This window comes from Calonectris borealis, chromosome 20 (assembly GCF_964195595.1).
Source record: "Calonectris borealis chromosome 20, bCalBor7.hap1.2, whole genome shotgun sequence".
NCBI classification, from domain to species: Eukaryota; Metazoa; Chordata; class Aves; order Procellariiformes; family Procellariidae; genus Calonectris; species Calonectris borealis.
The window spans coordinates 1,843,588-1,869,130 of record NC_134331.1 but is presented as its reverse complement, the minus strand read 5'-3'; the positions used below and the strand labels follow the sequence as shown (position 1 = coordinate 1,869,130).

Below are 25,543 nucleotides of genomic sequence, written 5' to 3'. Positions count from 1 at the left end.
TGTCCTTGAGAAATGAATGCCCAGCCCGCGCTACACGGCCAGCGCCGAGCACATGGGGCTTGGGGAAGCTGGAAGCAGGGGGTGCCCACACCCGGCGGGGGCTCCCGCTCCCTGCCGCAGCTCCCAAGCCGCAGCATCCTGCTCCCGCTCGCCGAGGGAGATTGCAATGCTCCACCTTAGCTGGTCATCGCGTCTGAGCACAGCGTGTGTCTAACCATGGAAATTAAGAGGCAGCCGAATTCGGGAATTTTGCATCTTTCCTTGGATGAAAGGAAAGGAAAGGCAGCGCCTCCTCTATTTCCTTCTGGTTAAGATCCACCATGCTGGCGGTTTGGTGTGGAGGTGACTCTCAGCTCACTTTTGCACAAAGAAGGGAAAAAGATTTGCACAAGGGAAAAAAAAAATCCCTTTTGCTCACCGGCCTCTCCTGAGTCTCTGGAAGCAGCAAGAGCAAGGAGCGGTCTCAGGGGCCACGAAACACCTTGGGGGATTTGGAGCCAAGGTCCATTTAAAGAAATGAAGCCCACTTGGGAGGGCTGGGGGGTCTCCCCCTCTGCCCCATCCCTAAGCCCAGGGACAGGACGGCACCTCCCTGGACCCAGCATCACTTCAGGCATCCCAGCCCCGGCTCCCGCTGCCAGCGCGGCCGAGTCCCCAAGGGTCCCACGAAGCCAAACCAGGCTGGGGCTGCTGCCGGCTGGGCCAGGGGAGCCGGGCGGGGGGAAAAATCCCCCGAAGTCTCTTTGTCTCCTTTCCGCCCACCAGTGCTGCCTTTACACAGCAATTACCGAGGCCTCGGGGGCTTTCACACCCAGTCACCTGGGCCTCCTTGTTCTAAACAACTTAATTTGTTTAATGACTTGTGAGGCCCCGGGGCCCCCTTGTTGTCTGCATTTGTTTCCCCGGTCTCCCAAGGGTTTTTCGTCGCGGAGCAGGCAGCCACCACCCAGGACCGAGGACACTGGGGGGCTTCTGTGAGGCACCCAGACAAGTTTTAAGACATCGCCCCCAAATTCCCAGGGGTCTCTGACCTCCAGGGACACGCCAGCGACTCCGGATTCAGGGAAAAGGACCTCCAAACCCCACCGGAGGGTTTGTTCATCCACCGGCAGAGCCACGCCGGTTGGCAGGGATGGAGGCAGAGCAGCTCCGGGACAAATGATGGCCTGGAAAGGAAGGGGGAAAACAAACGACGTTGTGAGACGCTGCTTCGTGCTCCCAGTCCAACCTGACGCCTGCCCCTGCTGCCAGCCCAGGCTGAAACACCAGGTGGGGAGAAATTGGGGTGCTCCCGCCCTCGCTGGCATTTTAACCTCGGGAAATAAAAAGGGCTGGGGATGCTGAAGCCTTTTGCCCACCCTGTGCGGAGCCGGGGGAGCAGCGCTGGGGCTTGCGGCTGGCGGAGGTGGGGGTCCCCGGGGGAAGCCCGGGGCAGTGGGGAGTCCCGCACCCCGGCCGTTACCAGCACCTCCCTCCATTGTTTCCCAACCAGTGTTTTTCCCTATGACCTAATCTTCCCTTGGCTCTTGCTGGTAATTTTATGGCAGGGAAATTATTTTGCAGTAAAAGGAAAGCAGATCCAGGCCATTCTCTTCCCTCCTATTTTCATATGGGTTTTGGAGCGGCAGTTTTGTTTTCTGCTTCAGGCACAGCAGAAGGTTTATATGAGACGAGATGGGGAGCGAGCGTGTGTCGGTCTGTAAAGCTTTCTCTGTTCCTGTAAGAACACGAGAAGGCAACAGCAAGAAAGAGATCTAAACAATTCCCCCATGCAAACCAGCTCTGGACACAAGAGCTTTTTAGTTATCATCAGCATTTTGTAAGATTATATTAAAATAAACCTTCAGGCTCAGTTTCCTGCTCTCAAGAACCCCCTCGTAGGATTATAAGGTGCAGAAACATATCCCAGAAATCTCAACCAAGGACTTACTAAGAATATTTTCTCCCTGTTCTTGCACAAATGACTGCACTGTAAAAGCCTTAAAACAAGAAAAGAGGTACTAAGATCGGAGCTGTGCAATATGCAGATCCCACAGTGTGTAATTTTCCCTCTTTTCCCATTCGGAACAACCCTCCAGACTGAAGAATCTGCAGCGGAGCCGTTGCTGGACCGAGGGCATTTCACCCTCGTGTCGACCTTTCCCACCTCGCACATAAGAAACCCCTTGGGGAACATCCCTCTGAGACAGCAGCGAGGAACCTCTCTGCAGCCACCTCCTTTTTTAAGTAAAGCAACCAGGAGAAAAGCAACCAGGGGACCATCCCTGAGCTACAGTCCCAGCAACCCAGCACAGACATCAGCACGTAGCTTTTCGAGGGCCGGTTGGCCGTGCAAGACTAAATCCACATACTTAGAGCATGCCAATATATACCTTAAGAGAGAGACTGGCATTAAATCTCCACTAGAAACCCAACGCCCCCATAATATCTGCCCTAGGAAAAGGGCACCCTGAGCCATAATTTCTCTTCTTCCCTCTGGTCCCCCAGAACCAGGCTTGTCCTAAGCTTGGGGGGTCCACGCTGGGGATGAAGCAAGGCCATGTGGCACGGCCAGGGCCAGCGCGATGGGCTCGGGGCGCCCGAGCAAGCTCCGAGCAGGAAGAGGAGCTGCACGTTTGCTCTCGAGCGTGTGCGCACGAGAGAGAGCGTCTCAATTTTAATTGCAGCCTCGTTGCCAAGTACAACAAAGTCCGCGTACAAAGAATAGAAGTCATTTTGTCTTGAGGTTTGAATTGTTTCTTTCCCAAGGGGAGAGGCGGGAGGTGAAATCCAGTCCTTTATAAGCAATGACTCAGGTGCTGCGATCTACCCTGGGCGCGCATCTTGCAAGCCCGAGTAATGTTTTGTGCCGTGTTTTGTTTGACGGCATGGGCCCTAATAATGGGATTATTGTTCGGTTGCGTGCAAAGCCCTCGCTTGGGGTTTTTCTGTCTCCGCCCAGCCCTGCAAACCGCAGCCGCCTTCGCCTTCCCCAGCACCCTGGCGTGGGCCGGCGAGCACCCAGCACCCGCGGAGGGCCCACCCGCCCATTCCTGCTCCCTGACTCACGGCACCGTGCACGGGGCGACGTGAGCCGTGTCACGCCGGCACGGGGAAAGGGGTGCTTTCCCTGCCCCGGTTGCACAACCGTAACCGCGGCCTTTCACCATGCTCTTCCCGGCCGGGAGAGAGCGGAGCAGGGCAGGGGGAAGGAGGTGCCGGGGTGGGAAGAGCAGCAGCCGAGCAGGCGTCGTGCCGTGGTGCCAACCTCCATGCCCGCCACGTGCCGCCCTGGCACCCGCCGGGAGCTGCCTGGCATCACGCGGAGGCGGGGAGGAAGGTGGGATTTGCCAAGGGGACGGCAGTTTCTCCTTGCACCGCAGCTCCGGGCGGGATGGATCGGCCACATCCCCGAAGGGAGAAGCCCAGCGCTTTGCATTACACACTCAGAGCCCCGAATAATCCCCTCTCTAAAGCCCTAATCCCCCGGCAAACACGCGTACGGTGCCACACACCCGAGCTATCAGCAGCCTCTCCATCCACCGCTTAGTCACAAGCACAACCCGACGTTTGTCCCGGGCAGCTCTCCTGGTTGCAGAGGAGTTTCCCCTTGGACTCCTCCACCGACTTCTCGCCAGCCATTAACTGCCCGATTGCGTCCTGCAGGAAAGTGTCTCAGTGGTTCAGCCTCTGAAAGAAAAAAAAAGCACAAGAAAAGCAGCAAAATACACCCGGCGCTGCATTGCCGGGCTTTTTCGCAGCAACTTGGCTTGGCAAAGCTCTCCAAGCACCAGCTCCACACCCGGGGCACGCGTGCTTGCACACGCAGCACCAAACCGCCTCCGAGCTTCGCCCGCTGCCAAACGCAGCCACCTCCGGGGCTGTGAAGAATTGGGGGATTTTCCAGTTCTCAGCTAAGCACTCAGGTCACCCTCCGTCATTAGCAGGGCTTGCAAAACCCCAGAACATCCACAAAGGCATCAGGAAGCACGCCACCAACTTATATACCGGGTTTTGGGTTATTTTTAAACCCCATCGCAAAAGCACATACGCGCACTGCTTAGGAAAAGACCTTTCTCTTTACATTTTGGGGTTTGAGGCTTTTGGACGGAGGGGAGTCACAGTGTAAGTTTTGCTCCAGCCAATGTAAGAAGTTATTACCATTTTAAGAGAAAACCCAAGAATCTAAAGTTTTTGTATATGTGAGGCTTTTCTGAAAAATTAGTAGGGGGGGAGAAATCACCAGCATTGATGGTGATAATTTAATAATTTAATATTACACTTGTAAGGGGCTCAAAGGACATTTCAAACCGGTCCAGGCACCGCTGTGCCGCTCCGAAGGCTGAGTGCCAGCCATCAAAAGGATGGAAAGCCAGACCCCCCCCGTGCTCACCGTCCTTCTGTGCTGCGGGCCAGGGCTTCTCCCCGTTTCCCAGGGGCAGAGACACGGGCCAGCTTTGCCACGGGGGCTCAGCGGCCGCTGCCTGCGACGGGGAGGGACCCCACCGCTGCCGGAGCCCCCCGGGAGGGCAAAGCCCCGGTTGCACCCCAGCACCCACATCCAGGCCAGGGTTTGGGGCCAAGCACGCCCGGTGTCCCAAGACCCAGCGCCAACCACGGGATAGCTCCCTCTTTTCCCTCCGGCAGAGCCCGTCCCCATGTTGCGGGGCTTGGCTGTGTGTTTATATTGCCTTTGCTCCGAACTCCACCTTTTCATCGACAGCTATTGTTTCCACGGGTAATTTCAGGCCTGGCCCCCAGCCAGCTTTTCAATCATACCAAGGAATAGATATATAATTTCATTCACCTCCAGGGTACAAACAGAAAAGAAGGATTTTCGCATGTGCTTTCTGCATCACCCTCCCCACTCGCTTCCTACGGGTCCAATGTACATAATTATCTCGGCTGGCTACATCTAAGCAGGATTAAATGCTTTACGTGATATTATCTTGCAGCAATCTGATTACAAGGCTGCCTTTAAATGTATAATGTGTTTTTTTGTACCGACTTACACCACACGCCAGAAACCAAATAAGAAAATATCTCCCAGTCTGCGAGAAATCCCGACCTGTGGACAGGTTTTTAAGTTTCAGGCAAAGGCTTTCAGCTGAAAACAGAGGGCTAAAAGCTTGACAAACACTTCTAGTGTGTCTAGAAACGAGGTGAAGAGCGGTGGGAGGTCGCCCAGCCTTTCCACGGGTGGCACTGGGAAGGAGGGACCGGCCGCAGGGGCAAAGGGCTCTTGTTCCCGGCCGTGGGCAGGTCCCTTCCCCCTCCCGGCCCCAGGATGGCAGGGACAGCTCTCACCTCCTGGTTTTAAAAAAGGGTCCCGACACCCCGCGCTTTTCCCGCTGAGGGCCATAACCTCGAATTTCCCCTGTGCCTGGTGAGACCCGGCTCATCTCCGCAGCCCCGCGGATCCCGGGGAAGGTCGGGTCCCCCTTCCCATCCCCGGCCCCCGGGGCGGCAGCGCTCCGGGCTGCCCCAAACGAGCATCACCCCTGCGCCTCGCCCCGGGCTGCGGCCACGGCCGAGCCAGGGACAGCACCTGCACGTCTGTGCGCACCCCGTGTGCCACCGCAGTGCCCGCACCTGCAGAGCTGCTTCTTTATCCCCAGGGATTTCTTGCGGTTGCTTTTTTCTGAGTCCTAAGGCACGAACCAGGCGCTGGACCTGGGGGTGAGCTGGTCGGCTGCAGCAATCCCAGTGAATACCAAAACACACTCACGGGTGCCTGGATGAGGCACTGCAAAGCTGCCTTTCTTCGGCTTTTTTCCCCCTTTTTTTTCTTCCCCAAAGAGGCTGCTTTCCTGGTTGAGAGGCAGGACCTTTGACAAGCCACGACAATTAAGTTGGAGAAAAGAAACGTAGCAGAACAGAGGGGGGGATGCAAAGGTACAGCTTTGCGGTATCAAAATAAATCGGTGCAAACTCTGAATTTCCCATTTATTGAAACCAATCACAGTTAAAAGGTCAAATCCATTGGCAAACAGTAGTTTTGTATCATCCAGAGCGACACACAAATGAAGTACAAATGAAATCCAACAACAAAAATAAAAAAGAACCAAACAAAAATGCATGGCTCTAGCTTAGTTTGCTCAAGACTGTTCCCTTTGGCTGCCCCTCCTGCAGCTTCTCCGGCAGGACCGAATGATGGTCCGTGACCCCCGCACTCGCAGCCCCGCTCCCCCGAGAGCCCCCGGGGCTGAGACGCAGGCAGCAGCCAGGTGATCCAGTTATTCCTGCTGAAGGGTCTCATGAACCCCTTTTTACTGAGGACAGAAGCACCCGGAGCCAAGGGGCAGGTCTGGTTTGCAGCATCCTTCCAGCTTCGGCGTGCACCAGGCACAGGCGGGACGGGCAGGGCTCGCTCCTCAGCCTGGAAGGGACTAATCCTGCCCGCTCAGGAACGGTCGTTCAACAGAGATGCTTGAAAAGCAGAGGGTGAAGAGGCAGGTAGACACGGTGCATGTTTCTGGCTCTTCAGGTAGGGTAATTAATTCACTCCGATGAATTATTTCATCCTGATGCTGCTCAGGAAGACGAGAGCTCCCGGCACGCTCAGGCCCCGACGCAGCTCCGAGCTCTTCTGCGGGGCGAAGGGGCCACCACCGGGACCAACCTGCGGTGGCTCTTCGGGGAGCTGTGAACCCTTGGAACAGCAATCGCTGGGTAAGGCCAGAGTCACGGGCCCCCGTGGAAGGTATCCTGCTGGACACCAGTCAGGCGTCATCGACGACGTGGATGACCACCCCTTGCCCTTTCAAAGCGTACGTGCTAGAAAACACGAATATTCTTCTTTCCTGTTTTTTTTTTTTTTTTTCAGAGAAAACCTCGAGGTATTGGACACAATGCATTGGAAGAAAGCTCCACTTAGGAGATAAATTTAGGAAAAAATGACATTTGCCTCTTACAGAGGTCCCAAGAAAATGGATTTTTATTTGCCTGGACTACTTGCACCCATCAAAACTAACACCCTAAAACATTCCCAAGGACCAGCAGGATACACGAGACCTGCGCAGAGTGCTGTAGGTGTTATCTGAGCCCTAACGCCTTACACCGCCTTTCAAAAACAGCGTGGAAATCGAGACTCCGTAAGGAGTTTACTCCATTCAAATGCCTTGGTACTTAACCACAGACCAGCTTAAACACGCGACAGTGAATTTCTAATCTTCTAAGAACAAGGATGATCAAAACCCAGCGCGACCTGACTCAGAGAAACCCGCCCAGCGCGGAAGGGAAAGGACAGGGTGACCCGCAGCCCGGCCGACGTCCAACGACCCTCCCGAGAGGAAAAGAAAATCTGGTGGCAAAAGGAAACCAGGACCTGCGAGGATCCACCTGTATTTGTGCTTTGAAAACCATCGACATGACGTTGGAGGGGAGGAAGAGATATAAAATTATAGGAAATCAACACCAAACCAGATCCAAAAAAAAATATATATACAAAAAAAGTCTAGAGGATAAGCGTGTCCAGTTCCACATGCCGCCGCACAAATGGCTCTGAAGTCTTCTCCTGGGGAGCGGCGCGCTGCCCTACCCGAGCCCCACGTCCAGGGACATCATCACCACGAATCCTAGGATCGAGGTCCAGGAAGCCAGCTTCCCGTTGCCGCTGCAGGGAGACAAGGGGAGGGCATCAGCTCCTCGGAGCCAGGACCGGCTTTTCGGATGAGGGAAGCGCTGCTTTGTATCTCATCCAGGCAAGGGCAGGGATCTTCCAGAGGCCTCTGCGCTCCCCCCCGCGTCTATCTGCCTTTATCTCACCTGGTCTGTGCCTCGGGGATGATATCATCCATCACCACGTAGACCATTGCTCCGGCCGCGAAGCCCAAGGCGTAGGGGAGGAGAGGCTCTGCCACCACCACGGCGAAGGCACCGAAGACGCCGGCTAAAGGCTCCACCATGCCGCTCAGCTGCCCGTACCTGCAAAAGACCGAGACTAAAAGCCACCGGGGACCGGGCACGAGGGGCGGCACAGCCCCCCCGCGGGGCTCTGCAGCTCCCCATCCCCACCTCTTCCCTAACGCCACCCCGGCCGGGAGGAGGTCGCCACCCGGCCACGTCACGCCAAGCCACCCGGATTATTTTAAACGGGCAATGAAGGTGATTTGACCCAACCTAGCTGATTTTTCCAGGAAGGGAATTAAGGCACAATCCGATTCCTTCCCCCAAGAGCTCTGCGGGATTTGGGGATTCAGCTTGTGGACAGGGATGGGTCAAAGAGGAAACATTTCCAACCAGCATAGCTCAGTCCCAAAGAGGACTTCTGGCCACAGCCTCAACCAGGATGAAATCGTGCTCTTCCCCCTCGTTTTCTTTCCCTCTAGGACTGTTTTAGCTCTCCGGACCATGGGAACTCCCTTCCCGGCAGCAGCAATCCCAGTGCAAGTCCCAGCACCGGCTGCGCTTACTGAACTGGAGGTGGGTGGGAGGGAAAGAAAACAAAGCTTTGGCGGGAGCAGTTTCCAAGCCGCCCCCCTGCCCTCCCATCCATCACCCGGCCGAGCACACGTGCGCGGGCAGGAACGCAGCCCTGCGCTCGCAGGGTTCATGCCCTTGGCTTTTTCACCTCAGGGAAAAAGGAAAAGAAAAAATAAAAAGTGGGTTTGAAATCCAGCCCAGAGCGAAGTGAGAGAAAAAATGAAACAAAATAAAAATTAAAAAAAAAACCCAAAACCTACAAAAGCCTGTTTAGTGCAGGATCTGGGAGCTCACCACCGGCTGAAGCGGGATAGCCTGACCCACCGGCATCACCGAGGCATCCCCCGGGAGTCGGGGGCTCGGACCTGAGCTCGGGCGCTGAGGAGGGAGCAGGCAGCGCTCTCCGCCCTTCCTCAAAGCTGGAAACCAGCAGCGCTCCCAGCAGCAGCTCTCCGTGATGCCAGGAGGGGACCCGGCAGGTCTGGAACAAGCCCATCCCAAGGGCAGCTGAATGACAGAGCAACGCAAACGTATATGGGGAGGAAGTCTATAGGCAGCCGCTCGTGGGGAGCTGCTGGCGGAGGGCTCTCATTTCCACGAGCAAAGAGGAGCTCGGCTTACCAGAACGCTTTCCACGTTGAAAATCCAGCGCCGCGCAAAGGCAGGCTGACGGCCAGGCCCTCCGGGAAATTCTGAATCCCAATCCCGATTGCTAAATTCCTATCCACACAAAAAAGCAGAAAAATATATATATATATTAGGTGGAAAGCACAGCCTGGGGTAGGCTGCTGGGAGCTGGGGGAAAAAAAAAAAAGACTTTAATAAAGATATGCCTTTTGAATGGAAGTGCAGCTAGCCCTGGGGCTAGTCACGCTAATATTTAACATGAACCCAGCAAACTTCATCTTCAAAGAGCTCTGCAGCATTTAATCAGCTTCAGCACCAGCCCTGGGAGCGACAGAGCCCAGATGGAGGAGCAGGGACCCGTCCAGGGAGGCCCCACGAGGCGTTTCCAACCCGAGCCGCAGCATCCCTGGACCCCGGCATTTGGGGCAGTCCCAGGCTCGCGGGTCCCCCAGAGGGTCGGGGTTCCTCCTCCCGGGGGGCTTTGCCAGAGGGGCCCCGACACAGCCCCCGGGGCGGCCGGTCCCTCTCCCATAACCTGCCCCAGCTCCGCCGGCACCGTCCCTAGCCAGAACCACCCCTGCAGGAGCCCTACAGCCGTGGGGCTCATCAGAAGAGAAGAAGTATAAGTTTAGCCCCAGGATTTCGCTTGCTTTCCCTCTTTTTTCCCCCTCCTGCACCCTATGGAAAGGCGGCACTTGGACTTCCAGAGCCAAAACCAGGGAAGAGAGCTGGCCTGTCCTCCAGCGAAGTGGCAGAGGAGGAGGCAGGCTGCGCCGGACCGTTTCTCCGGGCACAAGAGAGGCCAGGCCTGACGAAGGGGGAAGGCAGGCAGGCACGGTGAACTTGAACCGCTCCAAGTAAAGCCCCACGTCCCCAGCGGCAGAAAGCACGGGCCCTAGAGCTGAAGGACAGACAGGAGAGGTTTGAAGGGATGTTCAAGGGCAGAGAATTAGGTGAGGTTTCTCCTCGCCTGCCTCTCCCCTTCGATACTTAGACCCGATACCTATTCCAGCGCCCACCTTCAGAGCACCCCGCGCCCGCCCGCTGCGCTCCTGCCCAAGCCTCTCCCACGCAGCAACCCCGTGGTGGGACCACCACACCACCCGGAGCTTATCCAAAATGGAAATACCTCTGCCAACAGCTGGCGGTCACGAAAGCTGGATTTGAGGTGGAAGGGTTTGTCGGATCTTCCACGCGGGAGGCAGCTGCACCCCAGCTCCGTGCACCAGCACCTCACCGAGCAGGGGCTGCTCCCGGCACCCCCCACCCACACCGTCACTGGGATTTCCTCCAGCCTTGGGCACGGTCCTTCCCCTCCAGGGTCCCTTCCAGCTCAGCGGGAGTTTTGGATTTTTGGTGAGACCCAGGAAAGTGGGATACAGAGTTTTCTCCTTCACTCAAGGAACAAAAATGTTGCAAGCACCAAACCAAAAGGGGCTCGTTTTTTATGGCGTGGGCTCCTCAGGCTGAGCGGCTCCACGAGAGCGAACGCTAACTTGTTCCACGGTTGGAGCATTTCTCCCGTCGTGGCTTTGCTGGTGTGTGTCGGTGGAGCTGGCCGTGGCCCGTCCCTGGGGGGGCTCAAAGCTCCAGCAGCGAGGTACCGGGCTGCGACTGCCCCAGCCCAGGGCTCCGAGCGGGACCCCAGCGCCGCTCTGCAAGGTCAGTTATTCCTTTGCCAGCAGCTGAAAGCTCTCTTTGCTGCTTTAAACACTTGTTTCCTATTAGTAAAATAAGACTGGTGAGAAAAATCTCTCTGGGTTGTTTAAACTTCTACCAGGGTTTACAGAAGAGGGGAGGGGAAGGTGGAGAGGCTGTGGGTTTCCCTAACCAGGACAGGCTATTACAATCGAAAACATTATTCAAGGGAAAGAGAGAGAGAACGGAGGGGGAAAAACATCCCTTTTAGAAAACACTGGAGCCGCTGTCTGTGCGCTGGGTTTTTTTTTTCCTCCTTCCCTCGCCTTCACACAAAGCAGCTATTACTGGCCCCGACCACAACAAATTAATGGGGTGGGAGAGGGAGGTGTGAATGGAGGGGTCTGTACGGGACGGGCGGCGAGCCCCCCCCTCGTCCCCGGTCCCGCCAGGAGGAGGGAGCCCCGTGCTGACCCCTTGCCCTGCAGCAACCCTGGGGGGAGAGAAAGCCCCAAGGGGCAGGAGGAAAGGGATTTTAACCTGGGCAGGGAGGCAGCAACGTGTGCCCCCTCCCGGGTCAACATTTTAACCTGTTTTCCCAAAAAACGCAGGCGGCGGCACCACGCCGCGTGGGTGCCGGCAGTCAGGGCAGGCGTTGGGCGCAGGCACACGAAGCTTCAGCGTGCGGCAGGGCAAGAGGCAAAGGCCACCAGAGACCCAGCGCCCGGCCGCAGGCGTCCCTGCGCTGGGGTTTCTCACTCCTGCCTTGGGACATCCATGGGGCAGAAAGGACCTTCTGGGCTCAGCGTCAGGCTGAGAAGGTCCCTATGTCATCTCCTGGCCTCCAGTCCCTCCGTGTCCCCGCAAAGGTCTTCTGCTCACCCAGACCACATTCCCCCGCCCCTAGGACCACTCGTTCCTTCAGCGCTTCCTCCCACCGCAGCTCTGCCTGAAGGCTTCTTGGACTTCGGGGCCCTTTGAGCCTTTCCCAGGGATGCTAATCTCATCAGGATGAGGATAACTCTGTGACAACATGGAGGCCAGGAACACATAAGCCTTCCTATTTGCTTTGCCTTGGTTCGCTGCACGAAGGGTACCTCCACTCGCTGCTCAGGGGCACCTCTGTTTGCCCAGCGCAGTGTCTCGGGAGATCTGCGGGTGCTAAGGCAAAGCAGATTTACCTCCGATGCCCCAAATGCGAAGTAAAACCACCCCACGGGACATTCCTCTCCCCCTTCGCCACCGAGCCGTGCACACCTCACACCTTCCCCGCAGCGCCCGTGTCGAGCTGACAGCAACACGGTTGGTGAGAAAGCAACTGAATCAAAGCTGCATTGTGTACGAGGAAAACAAAGGCGTCCTTATTACGGAAATAGGTGGGGATTCTTGGAAGGCTTCCCCCGGCTGCAGAGAAACACATTGTAAAACAGATGCACAAAGACCGACTGGAGCAGCCTGGCCCAGGGGAGCCGAACCCCCGGGTGCCCGCGCCGAGCTACGGGACGCAGAGGAGACGACGACGGGGAGATGAGCCAACGTAGCCAGAGGGACAGTCATCAGAATAAAATGTTTAGAGACATTAGGGTCTCTAAAGCGAGGAAGGTGGGCAATAACCGATAAAGAGGTGTTAGAAGCAGATCCCATCTGGTCTGATGGGCCACTGGTGTCCAGCTAAAAGACATTTTGCAGACAAGGAGGACAACCTGTGGTTCATCCCCAACCTACAAACGTGCATTGGTCTAAAGAGCGAGCAGCCCGGGGAAAACCACTCCGGGCTCTGCCTGGGGATGTGCGTGCCCCGTTAGCGGCTCTGCCACCGGCGCCCTGGCCAACGCGGGAATGTCACTTGGGTGTCTTCCTCCGTTTGGGCACAACGGACCTTGGAAGCATCGAGGATCAAGGAGCCAACATGCATTGGACATGTTACCTTTCCCAGCTCTCTGCCTCAGCTTCCCCCTCTGTAAAAGGGCAGTGATGACAGTGATGTCCTCCATAACCTTCTCAACCTGGGAACAGAAACGCCACTAGGACACGTGCCACCTACACGTGAGCTCTGCAGGGAGCCAGCGATGCCGGGATGGGTCTGCCCTTGCGTTGGCTGATCCTCTTCTGCAGCAGAGCTCAGTGCTGCAGTTTTAAGGAAGAAAAGGCAAAACCGTGGTGTCCTGGTGGAGCTCCACCGAGGACCAGCTCCTTGTGGCGAGAGGGAAAGACTCCGTGTCCCCCGGGAACGTACCAGGGCTGGACCTCCTACCCCCAGCTCGCCTGCCAACTGCTGTGGCACCATGCTGGGAGACTCCAAGTTCACTTTCAAAAAAAAGTTGGCATCTCTGCATATTTGCAAGGTCAAGGCACAGAAAGCCTTCTATAAGCCTAAACCCTTGTTTTCAAGGGCCTATTCTTTTACAAACTGATTATGAAAGCAGGCTACATATTCTTAACAAGCCCCTTTTCACTACGGCTTTCAATTCCCTCCAGTGTATAATGTGCATGTGTATTCTTGCATGGCAGGCCCTTACATACTGTTTTGATTGTTATCGTCTTGCCATGAAAGGGCCGATTGTTTTGGGTTCCCAAGATTACATCATGGCTCCCACTCGGGCCGCCCGTCGAGGTGTTTGATCAGGGCTCGCAGGTGGGAAGGAGCTCTGCGGCGAGCGCAGGGCCCTGAGCGTTTCCCCATACCTGCCCTACCTGTTAAACACAGCTGCCGGCACGCTCTGCCCCGGCGTTACGGGCGGCTCTCACGCGAGGAGGCGGCCGGGGGGCAGAGGGGGGCAGAGGGGCGGCAGCGGTCCCCCGCACCAGCCCCGATGCCCACCGGACCACGCTCCGGTCCCCAGGAGACAGCCCGACCCATCCGCGGGAGCACAGGGCTCCTGGTGACTCCACTGCTTTGGGTGCTCGGCATTTTAAAGGCCAAATCTGCAAAAGCAGGTGGGAAGAGGTTACTTCCACAGATTTGACCCTTGGTAATCCAGTATCTTTCATCGCAAACGCTCAAAACCATTAAAAAAAAAGAAAAAGCGGATGCAAACCTACCGTGCTTCCTCCTCTTGAGTGCAGCCACCAGCCCCGTGACCCACGGGGACACAGGAATGCACAGAGCAACGCAGGAACCAACCCTGCGCAGGGGACGCAGCGCGTGGCCCCGTCCCGGGCAGGGGACGCAGCGCTTGCTGCCCAGAGCACGATGCCTCGAGCCTGAAAGCCCTCAGGTCTCCTCCCCACGGGCAAAGAAACAACCAGGCTAGTAGCCACTGCACGATTTCCCAGTTGTGCAGACATACGGACAGATCGGAAATTAGATCTGAATGAAATGCGAAAGAAAGAGGCGCCCTGTTTTCATTTGGAAGTCGACAGCAGAGCCTCCACCCAAACCGTGCCACGAGCAAGGTGCGTGCCAAACGGCACCACAGTACAGCCAGTACATCTGAAAGGAAGCAAAGGGAAGAGGAGAAGCGGCAGGAAAGAATTTGGGGCACAAACCAGGGGAAGAGCTGGAGGCAGAACGGGCTGGGCGGTCGCATGGACACCCATCTCCAAGGAGAACCGCAAAAGCACAAGACGAAAGGGGCACGGATTTTGAGCGGCTACGTAGCCTTTGCACAAGCCGCTCCGCCAGCCTGCTCCCGGGAATAGAGAAACTCATGCGCACGGTGGGCACATCCCAATGGAAATAACGCCTGCTCGCCCGGTGCTTGGCCCTTCCGGCGCTGCTCCTCGGTAGCCACTTCCATACCTCTTCCCACCCCTTCCTGCCCTCTTCCCATTCAATGGCTCGGCTCTTAAGCAGCGTGCCGCCTGCTCTGTGTCACATCTGCTTGCCTGGCCCTCTGCCAGCCTTAAATACACACCGCTTTGGATCCGCACACAGTAAACATTTACAATTTTAGGAAATTTTACCCTTAATTTATCCCAAAGGCGCATAAACTAAGTTCAAAGTCGTAAAACCTGCTCTCCCCTCTGACTGCGGCAGCCGGAACGTGAACTTTAGCTGAAGAACAAGAAATTCTCCAGCTTTCCCGACAGAAATCCCCACCGGTGCCAGGGCTGCCACCCGCCCCCCCTCTCCGGCAAACCTCAGCTCGGGCAGGGCTCGGGGGGCAGGATGGGGAAGCCCCCGCGCCGCCCGGCCGGCCGCATCCTGCGCACCAAGGCGACGGGGATGGGGACAGGTCTGTGCATGAAGCATCCAAACACATTCACGTGCCTGAGCTGGTTCCATCTTCAGGTTACATCGCTCCGTTAAAACACGCAGGACTTTTTTTTTTCTTTCCTTTCCCCCAGCCTGCTGCGTGTCGGTGTGCTCTGCGTCCCGCCCGCGGCACACGTGTCTCCGCTAGACTCACACCAGCACTCGGGCTCTCTCCTCCCTCCCCCCCGAATCCCACTTCAACTGACAGCAAACACCACGGCGTTATCATTACAGCTTAAGTGGCCGAGGAAACTGGGGACTGGCCCATGAGGGTGGGCAAGCCCTCGGATGCAGCTGGCCAAGGGTGCAAGAACATCCCACGAGACACACGGCGCAAGCGAGGGTCATCGTGCCGGGTACCAGGTGCTGCCAGCCCGGGCTCGGATGCCCCACGGGGCTGGGGCATCACCTCCCCATCCCAGGGAAGCCAGGGGGGCTCAGCCGAAAGGACGCAAGTCCGGACACCCCCCTCCAGCTATGCCCGGACACGAGCGGCTGCCGACAAGAGCAAGTTCAAAACCTCGACGTCGGCCGGGGCGGGCGGTAAGCGATAGAAACCGTGGCTGGCCGGGGTCATTGTTCCGTTACGGCAGGCGCGTATCTACCGCCGGATCGCACGGAGGGGTCCCATTGTCTAGGGGGTATTTATTCCTCTGGGGTTTTAAAATCTTTATTCTTATCTGCCCGGTTATTTATGTAACTGATTTATGAGTCAGACTCACGCACGGGGTAAAAGTTCACATCTCCCCCGATCTGGGAAGCACAAAGACATGTTTCATGAGCTCTGCGTGTTCCTGCTCTCTTCTCTCTTTCGCCGTGTTTTGACATTGGGGAGCCTCGGCGCTTCCTCCTGCTGCCAGATAAGAGCGTGAACGCGACCTGCGAGCGCAGGATCCAGCCAGCAGGATCCTGGCTGGCTCCGGCTCTCCAAGGCTGGTACCTGCAAAATGAGCAGGAGACGTGGCCGAGCCCTGGACTCGCTCCCTGCAAAACCACCTTTGCAGGAGACGCAAGCCGGGAGCGATTGCCCTTGTCCTGCCGCTTGCTCTCGCCGCGCGTAATGAAAAGCGGAATCCATCGCACAGGCAAATTTCCATTTGCACAGTTATGGGCTACCAAGCTAAAAAGTTAACAGATACTTGTAAATGGATGAAAACATCACTTCCCCTTCCCAGCATCACTTCCCCATCCTATTTACTGGGTTAAATCCATGTCCGAGGAAAGGGACCAGCACAAGACCCAACTGTTCCCGGGTTTGACGCCGGTGACGTCACCCGCGCACAAATCGGCTCCCGGCAGCCGGTCCCCAGCTCTGCCCAGCCAGGCAGGAGGTGGGGACCCGGCCCGCGGTGGGACGATGCTCTGGCTGCAGACGGGCGATGAGCCCCGGGAGAGGCTCAGCCCCTGCGACAGGCACCCGCCGCTGCCCATGCAGTGAGGAGCTGCCTCTGCCTCAGTTTCCCCATTCATAAGGTAAGGATATGAAGGCAGCATTAAAATGCGGCGTGCAGAGCTGCAGGACATCTGTCATTGCTGTTATTCACAGCGTCCTGCCTTTTTCAGAAGCGTATTCGGAGAAAACCTCTGCAACATTAGGGGCCACCCCGAGCCCCGCAGACACCCAGGCACCCTGTAAATCCCACCAAGCTGTTACAAGCAGAACAGCAACGACCGTAAAAACAAGAGTCTGCGGGGACGGCGAGAGCTCGCATCTCGTCAGGGCCGGCTCCCAAAGGTTTGGACAGAAACGTCTCCGTTTTTGAGCAGAAACCAAGATCACCCTTCCCCGGCAGCCACCAAGGAGCCACAGGCAGCACCTTCCACTCCGACCATCACCAGGCGGTTTCGGTTAAGACCCTACAAGTCAGAAGCACCTATTTTTGAATACTTTAAGACAGCCCTCATGTGAGACCTCGTTAACTCTATTTTAAACAGCATCGGGCTGCAGAAAATTTAAATTTTTACATATTCATATAGGCACGCCCATAAATAAAGCAGGATTTAATGATGTGGCTGCACTGATGTTGGGTAGGGCTAGAGCTGGAGGGAGATACAGAACCTTATAAAGGTTATTAAAATATTTTTTAAAAAATTAAACACACACAGAAGCTGGGTGGTCTAAAAGCAGGGCTGGGATTATGGCCCACCTATAAAAGTTCCCAATAATACCTGCCAGTTAATGTTTATAGCTTCATGCAAAAACGCCAACCCTCTCCCCTTTGTACGAATCTTCAAATCATAAGCACGTTTCACCTAGAAAATTATTTTACACGCCATGGAAATCTCAGTGCAAATAACATGCTGGGGCAGGGGAATGGTTATGGGGGGTATTTTTCAGGGCTTTTTTGCCTTGTCCTCCAGAGCCGGGCAGCCACCGGCACACACGGCCCCCATCGCTCCCAGAAAACAAAAGCCTCGAGCGAGGCAAGGGAGGGATGAGTGTCGTTCATAACGACGCTATTCCTCCTCCCGGCTAGGGGGTCAGAGAACCTGAAAGGACTCAAAGCCCAGCCTTAGGTATAAATAAGTACACACACGTACGTCACCCATCCTCTCTCAGCCGCCTGCAGTAACACCCTGACGGAGCTCAGCATCCCGCGCGTTCCCCCGCCGCAGGCAGCTCGCCGCCCTGCCAGAGGGGCTCACGCACGATTCCTGTGTGTCCCCGTTTGCATCCCGATGGGGATCACTAGCTAAGAGCAAAATTAAAAGTACTAAAACAGTTTCTCCTCTTCCCTCTCCCGCAGCATCGCTGCTAAAACGTGCCGGGGGAGAGTGAAAGCACCAGAGCGGCTCCTTTATGCAGCCTGAAAACCTGGAACTAAACAATTTACTAACAGCTGTAGCTATAAAAGGCCCTATTATCGCATCCTGTACGGTAACAATGTCTTCATTCAAATTGCTTCCCCTCCTCGGAGGGTTTATTTTTAAACCAGGCTGCTAAAGAGAGGAACAGGCCACTGGGGCTGCAAAGACCGAACCTGGTGTTCAAAGTGAGCCTTGTTTGGCATTATCTCGATAAGATAATCACGGATAACGGCTTTTTCTTTCTCTGCTTTTTTCTTTGCCCTCTTTTTTTTATTTTAAGGTGAACAGGAACTGAACGGGTGCACTTTGCAGATCAAAGCTGGGGCAGGAGAGACCTTTGCAATGAGGTCCTGGAGAACACGTGATGGCCAGGTTTTGGCTTTTGGGGCCGGGGAGGGAGCAGCGCCCAATGCTTCGTCCTGTGGGAGCGGGGACCAGGTTCAAGGGCAGGCGCTCGTGCAGCCTGGCCCCGCCAGCCGCAGCTCACCTCCCGACTAACCCAGCCCCTACAGCGCCCGCTGTCACTGCATCGCTATCCGTCCTCTGCCAGAGCATCACGCACAGCCTGGACCACCACGGAGAGCCGGCCCCGGGACCCCTCCGTGGTCCTCCCCGGCTCTGGGCAGCCTCCCCAGCTGCTCTCCTGCAAAACATCAAAGGATGACGCAGACACCCAACATGGCTGCATTGAAAACCACGAGTGCCTCACCTCCAACACGGGGTGCAGGGTGAGCTGTGCCCCCAGGGAAGTATTACAACACATTCAGCAGCTGCTGCTCACGGGTTCCTGCAAACGCAGAGCTGAAGCCTTCTCCTCTTGCAAGGCCACCATGGGCTGCTTGGCCATTGCAGCACCCAGCCATAGCTTCGCCAGAAGCCGCTCAGTTGGCCAACAGCACACCCGGGGAAAGGGTTGGGCAGCTCCCCACAAAGCCAGAGAGGTGAGAAGCCAAAGAGCTTCACGTGGGAGCTGCTCCGGGCATCCCCTGTATCTGCAGACGCAGTGACCACCACAGAAAGAGAAGAAAGCAACCGTTACACAGACTTTCCACAGAGCCAGATGTTTGGGAGGCCAGCTGTCCCTCATAAGTATTACAAATCAACCAAAAACCCTCCTCGGTCTAGACACTTGAGTAAGGGAGAAGGAAGAAGTGAGAAAGAAGAGAAGGGGAGAGTATTTATACAAACAGTGATGTAAACGCCAACAGCCAGCAAGGGATTCACAGCCAGCAGCCCGGCTCCCAGCCAGGCTTTGGAGACCTCCCTGCTGACTTGGGAGGTCTTCTCCTCCTCCAGCCCCGGGCAACGAATAAAGGCTGCAGCACCCATCCAGCCCCAGGAGCTGGGGCCCAACGGAGGCTGGGCTGCCAGGGGCTTTCAACCAGCCCGTTTTGGATAAGGGACAGGTAAGGGAAGAAGAACGAGTGTTGCCACCAAACCTGCCGGCACCAACGCGGCGAAGGAGCCTCCGACATGCAGACACAAGCCACGGAGCCCAAGGGATTCTGCTCAGCCTGGCTCCGCCACGGGCTGCACCACTTCGGGCAGGTTTTCCCTGCCAAAGCACTGACTTCGAGTGCCTTGAATTCTGGTTTTTGAATTTCAGGAAAGCACAAAGCGCCCGTTTTCTCTAGCAGCCCTCCACCTTCTGCAGGTTGGCTGCTTTTGCAAGATGCTCCCCATCTCCCTCACCCCCCGTCTGGCACCTCTACGGGACCCAGCAGCCGGCGCACAGCTCCGCTCCGCGATTCCCTCCTTGGCATCTCCACGTGCTCCCCACCAGCATCGCCAGCCGAGAGTGACCCCCAACAGCCGGCTGCCTCGGAAGGAGCAGCTGCCCCTAAACGCAGCCGTGCAACGGAAAACCACCCCCGGCCAGCCGAGCTCAAAGAGCAAAAAAAAGCATCCTCCAAAAAGCATCCCCCCTGCACCGGTGCATGGGGATGGGGGGAACGGACCCACCCCCACCTCCCCAGCCTGGCAGGAGGCAGGACCAGCATTGCGAGGCCAAGGTAAACTGCTCAAGATGTCGTTCGCTGCCAAGAACTACCGAGGAGCCGCTCTCCCGGCTGGAGCCCTGCCTGACGGCAGCTGCCGATCCGAAATGGGTTCCCTTTGCCAGAGGGGCTCGGCACAGCTCCCCCCGTGTCTGCTCGACGGTGGGACACAAGCGCCTTCCCACCGCCCGTCCATTGCCCGGGGGACCCAGGCGCTGCAGGCAGGCGAGGGTCCTTGCTTGGTTCCAGAGACATGGTTTGCATTGGGGAAGTCTCCCCCACAAATTTAAATTCACCCTGAACCCAGTCTCCAGCAACCCGGATCGCTGTGACCAAGCTGAGCTACCACATTCAGAAAAACGTTTGCACTCTGCTCCCGATCCCAGGATTGGAAAACAAGGTCTCTGCTCCCTGCCCACGTCTCTCTGCATCAGGGACTGAGCAGCAAAGCACCCTAAGACCCCAGATTTAACTCCCCGGCATTGCAGCAAAATGGGAAGCAGGTCCGTCTGCAGGACGATAGACTATCCAGGCACCGCAGGAGAACAAATGTTTTCCTGGTACGGAAAACATCTGGTAGCTTTGAAGGCAGCTCAATAAAAACACTGCAGGCCACACAGCTTTCCCACTGCATTTTTTTTGCAGACCTGGCCACGCAAGGTGACGGGAGCCGTGGGTAGCTCCGGGGCTGCTCCGGGAGAGGCTGTACGCGCTGCTGTGCATGGTGTCATGCCGAGTTCATTATTCACGCAGATAATAATTTTTCTTGGATACAGGATGAAGCCAAGACATCGTGGTCAGTCTGGCTTCTGTGTGTCGGTGGTGTAAGTTTGTTTATCCAGGATAAGGAGTGGGAAGAGAGGCTACGCCGCTCTGCCGGCCACGGCCACCCTCCGCTCGGCCTTGCGCCGGGGGCTGCTTCGTGAGATCTCACCTACGCCGCAAACCAAGCGCGTCGAAGCAGTCCTGCAGCATCTGCTAAGGCTTCCAACGGGAACGGGGCACTCCCCCCGAGATGACAGAAAGGGATGGAAAGGCTGGAAAAGGCCTCGGGAGGGGGAAGCGCAGGCAGAGGCGCTGCTGATACAGCTCAGCCCTGCAAACGTTGTGGGGGGGGGAAACAGTTTGAGCCCACCTCACCTTGCTCCCCAGGCACCCACTTCCTTTTCCTAATGGCCAAGAAGGGCTGTAATATCTGTTTACCATAAAATACAGTTTTCTGATGGGGAAAGAGAGACTCGCGAGGCTTTGGCAGGAGGAGCGCACGTGCATTAGCTCTGCTCCCACGTCCGCCCCATTGCAGCCAACCCGTAGCCCCGGCTCTCCCGGCAAGTGATGGAGGAGAGCGCTTTCCGAACACCCCACAGCCTCATTTCATCTGGCACCGAGACCTGCTCTTCTGCCTAAATTGTGCATTTCTTCTCTTAAAGCCCGTCTGCGTGTTTCCACATGGGGGCTGGGACAGCTGCAGCTGGGGCTTCTGTTGGGAAGGTGCCGTCGCCGCCGGCAGGAGCCTCCTCTCCTCTCCTCTCCATCTCTCCAGCCATCGCTGCTGAGGTTCGTTAGCCACGATGAGAAACGCAGCAGCTGAGGAGCCACCGTCCTGTTTTGTGGCTCGCCAAACCCTTCCAGACCACTTTCTTCTCCAGAGCACCAACCATGGTGAAAACGCACCTCGGTACGTTCACAAAAGAAAAGCCCTCCAGAAACCTACCCAGCTCATTAACTCTCACTTAGTAATAAACATCTACCTTCAGGAGAGGCTAATTAAAAGGTGCTTAATAAGCATCTTCCAACAGTTTTGTTTTGTAACCGGGCTTTGCGCTGCGCCCCAGGCAGGAGCAGCCTGGCTGCAGGAGCAGCATTTGTCTGGGATCCTGGGGAAACGTGGAAATCCCCGTCCAGCCCCACCTCCCCGACCATCAATAGGTGGGTTTTTTCCATTAGGTGTTGCTGTGCACAGCCTTGATCTGATAAAGAGGTCAGGATTCGACCCCGCATTTTGATCCTACCCGAGCAACCTCTTTAGTAGCTCCACTGTGGATCTATTCATGAGCAAGAGACGGAGCTTGCATGTGTGCGAAGGAGAGAAAAACCCAGTGTGTCTTCTGCTGTCTCTCAGACCACAATGATTTCCATTCATTCAAAGAAAACACAGTATAAAATTTTTGCCTGGTTTCAATCTCCGTACATTAATCAAGCCTTTTTTTTTTTTTTTTCCCCAGCCTGAGAGACACAGCGTGGGAGGCACAGGCTGTCCCATGAAATAATATTTTCCAAGCCATAGTCAAAGTCTGCCTGTCAACTCGAAGCCTCTTTTCTGTCTGTTTTACCAAAGCTGGACAGGAAACAATCTGTGGGCACAACAGATCAAAACAAGGCCAGCATTCCCAGCAAAAGGGCCGATGAATGGGAACCATTGTGCAGCGGTGGAGAAAACATCACCATCATCATCGGGGGGGGGGGAAATAAATAAATATATCTGTTTACATCACTTCCACACTCAGACCCAGCTGCCCTAAATAGGAGCTTTCATTCAGGAGATAGCCGGGGCAGGTGGGCTGCTGGTGGGAGCTCCGGTGCCACGATGCGATGGTCCGTCGGCACCAAACGCCCTTTGCAAGTCGAGCCGTGCCGGGGAAGGGCAAGCCCACGTTAAACGTTACACCCACAAAAACGTGCACTTTCCCCCTCCTCGCATCCGCGGCGAGCGGGGCTCAGACCCAGGACAAAATACTACCTGCAGCTTGCAGAAGAGGATGCAACAAGCTCTTCGGTGGGATTTGATTGCCCCAGCACTGCTAAGGGGAGAAGGAACCCGTCCCTGCCCCGAGGAGCTCGGGGTTTGGGTGAGAAAAGCTCGCCGGGTGCAGGTCCACCTCGCCCGGGAGGTCCCAGCCCCGGCAGTGCTGTGCCCAGGAAAAGAGGGTGCTGGGGGGGTGACACCTCTGCTCCCTGCCCGAGTGCCGAGGGGTTCCCCTGCCGCCGGCTCACCCCCCGACTGCTACGGCTGCTACAGGGGATCCACGTGCACCCCAAGAACCACCCCCCAGCCACGCGGGGAAAGCCGCCGTCGTCACCGTGAACAGAGCCCCCGCAACTCCCCCTGCTTTAAACCAGAGGCAGCAACCGACACCCGCGGCCCCCCAGCCCTAAACGTACCGAGCTTCATCCTAAGGCAGAGGTTTGCCAAAAATTCGCCTGCACCATTTTTAACCTCTCTAAATTATTCGCATCCGCGGTATCCTGTGGGGACCCGGTGCCCAGACCACCCATGGCTTAACAAAACATTTCACTTTATTTTTCAAACTTGTAGTCCTTTATGTATATCATCTGCTCCGAGTAATTTACGGCATTTAACTCGATATTGGTTTCACTTCTCTGAACATTCTCTCGCGTCTGAAAGAGCAGCCCTCTGCTAGGCGTTTTGCCAGCAAAAAAGCCCCATTTGGGAGTCCCGTTAGCTCCAGACTTGCCCTAGAGCGGTGCGAGACCTCGCACCAGCCCCAGATCTGCCGAGAACGGGCTGGTAGGAACATGATGTTACCACCTAGTGTCAGATGGGAGAGGAGCAACCAGGGGTGGGGACGGCTCGGCCGGTGTCCGACCGCGAGCCCAGAGCCTGCAGGACACCTCTGCTCTCCTGGCCGGCAGCGGGGACATGAGCTTTCTACCCCTGTAACAGGCATGGATTTAAAAATAAAAATGCACGATACGCTTTTGGGGAGGAAGAGTGCAGAAAAAGCCCATCTGTGTTTTGTTCTGTCTTTTCAGTTCGAGTCAGACTTGCAGATATTTCTTGCCTGCAACCAGCCAAGTTACTCACTGTAATAGTCAGGTCCACACTGTCCTAATTCATCGCCTATTTTTGACGGAAGAAATAGAGAAGCAGCTCTGCCCCGTCCATGTTGGTAGCACGGGGAAGGTGCCTGAGCAGCCAGCACAGAGACAAGCCAGCAACAAAAATGCAGAATATAACAGATATGTGGGGATGGAGCACCGGGCTCGGCTGTTCAGACCATCGCACAGGGAGGTATTTAGTGAAACAAGCACAGCGAACGTACGCCAAAGGAGAAGAATGCTTCTTCAGACAAGGCCGGAGTCACCCGTCATCTCCGCACGGTTAGCCCGGTGCCGTGGGAATCCCACGGCAAAGCCGAACGGCTGCGGGCACACCCGCGTGGGCAGGAGCTCCAGCCCTGGGCTGGGGACGGCTCGCAGCACTGACTGAAATTAAAATTAAATGATCTGCCAAACTTAGACCTCACCAATTACTCAGGACCTGAAAACGCTGCCGCAGCCGAAATTATCTTTTTTTTTTTTTTTTTAATATTTTATTTTCTGGCACATACTGTCCCTTGTGACCAGACTTAGCCTCGTGCCGTGACAAAGGCCGCTTTCTCACAGAGTTAACGCTGCGGCACACCACGGCCCCACGGCTCCCGCGCTGTGTCGCATGCGAACAGACAGCAGCTCTGCTCCCCGGGGACCCCCGTCCCCCCAGCACCCCCGTCGCTCCGTCCCTGCAGAGTGCCCGGGCTGCAGCCGGGCACCGCGCTGCTCGCGTACCCTCCGTGCTAGGATGGGGAGGAAGCCTGAACCGACCCAAAGGACCTAGAGATGGACGGTGAGGGCGGGGGAGCTGGAGCGGGGAGAAGAGAGGGCATCCGGGCAAAGACCACAGTTTGCAACGGGAGCTTACAAAGATCCTAGCCAAAAGTGCACTGGCAGTCCTGTTTCCAGCATCTCCCAGTAGCTACCGGCTTGATTTTCCAGCCTTAATAATAACCTTTTATCATATTTTTAAAATTATACACACAAATGACATTAAAATAATCCCAAGGCTGCAAAATGACACCCTCGGAGGTTACACCCAGACAGACCCCATACGCTACGGGGACTGGGAGGGAGAGCCCCCGTGCTCCCGCGCTCGCGGGGGCACCGGCACGCACGCGGAGATTATTTCCACTGGAAGAGCATCCCGAGCGCACAGGCTTCGCATCCCAGCTGGAACCGCGGGTACCGGCGGTGAATCGCTCGTTGCCTGTGCTGCCAGCCGGTGATGCAGCGACTCTCCTAACTGCTGGGAACACGGCGCTGTGATTCCTCACAGAGGAGCGGATCACCAGGGAGGGATCGGCAGAGGAAATCCAGACAGTTCAAAGTTAATGCTGCAACAGATTCCCTCTTCCTCCCCAAAGTAAGCAGCCGAGGAAGCCACCCAAGTCCAGGCACCGCTCACTGCACAGATGAGACCGGTCGCAGAAACTGTCCTGCTTTCACCACTCGCCGCCTCTTCCCCTCGCCCTCCATCCGCCTCCTCGGGGGGGGTCCATATCTTAAAGGCATTTCCAAACCTTTCTCCTGTTTAAAGCAAAATTTCTCCTGTTTAAAGCACAGGGGTTTTACGGTAGTTTTCTGTTCACTCTGCAGTATAACGCAGAACGTACAGGAGTTCCGCAACCCTGATGGAGGAAGTTAATTTTATGGTGAATTCCTCTTTGACAGAAAAAAATTCACAGGAAGAAGCACCGCTCCGTAAGAAAACGGATTTGACTTTTGTGTGCTTGCATCCAGCACGATTACAGGCTGCCTCCGCTTTCAGAAAGCAAATAGCACAGGAAGGATTTGTAAGGGGCAAGAAGCAGAACCAGGCTCCCCGCTCCCTCCCCAGCACCCCGCTCTGCTCCCCCACACCGCCGGGCTCCCCCCAAACCCAAGCATCATGCCAAGGCACCAGCACACTGCCGGGTGGAATGGGGAGGGGATAACCAGCCCCTCGTGCCGATTCTCAAAGGAAGACCCTGCGATGGGGGGGGAGGGAAAAAGAGAGGTCCCCAGGGACCCCACTTCCCCCTCCACTCTCATGTTT

At 56.2% G+C, this 25,543-nt stretch overlaps 1 protein-coding gene across 2 annotated transcripts in view; it reads right to left on the bottom strand.

Moving 5' to 3' along the window:
* Positions 1-5,911: 5,911 nt before the first annotated feature.
* Positions 5,912-25,543, bottom strand: part of SLC39A11 (solute carrier family 39 member 11) — a 94,814-nt gene continuing 75,182 nt past the window's right edge. For both annotated transcript variants that reach the window (XM_075169403.1, XM_075169402.1), the window contains exons 8-10: positions 9,025-9,123; positions 7,747-7,905; positions 5,912-7,594 (exon numbers count right to left, since the gene is read on the bottom strand). In XM_075169403.1, coding sequence (XP_075025504.1) covers positions 7,516-7,594; positions 7,747-7,905; positions 9,025-9,123 — 337 coding nt within the window. In that variant the 3' untranslated portion in view covers positions 5,912-7,515. The remainder of the gene's footprint in view (positions 7,595-7,746; positions 7,906-9,024; positions 9,124-25,543) is intronic.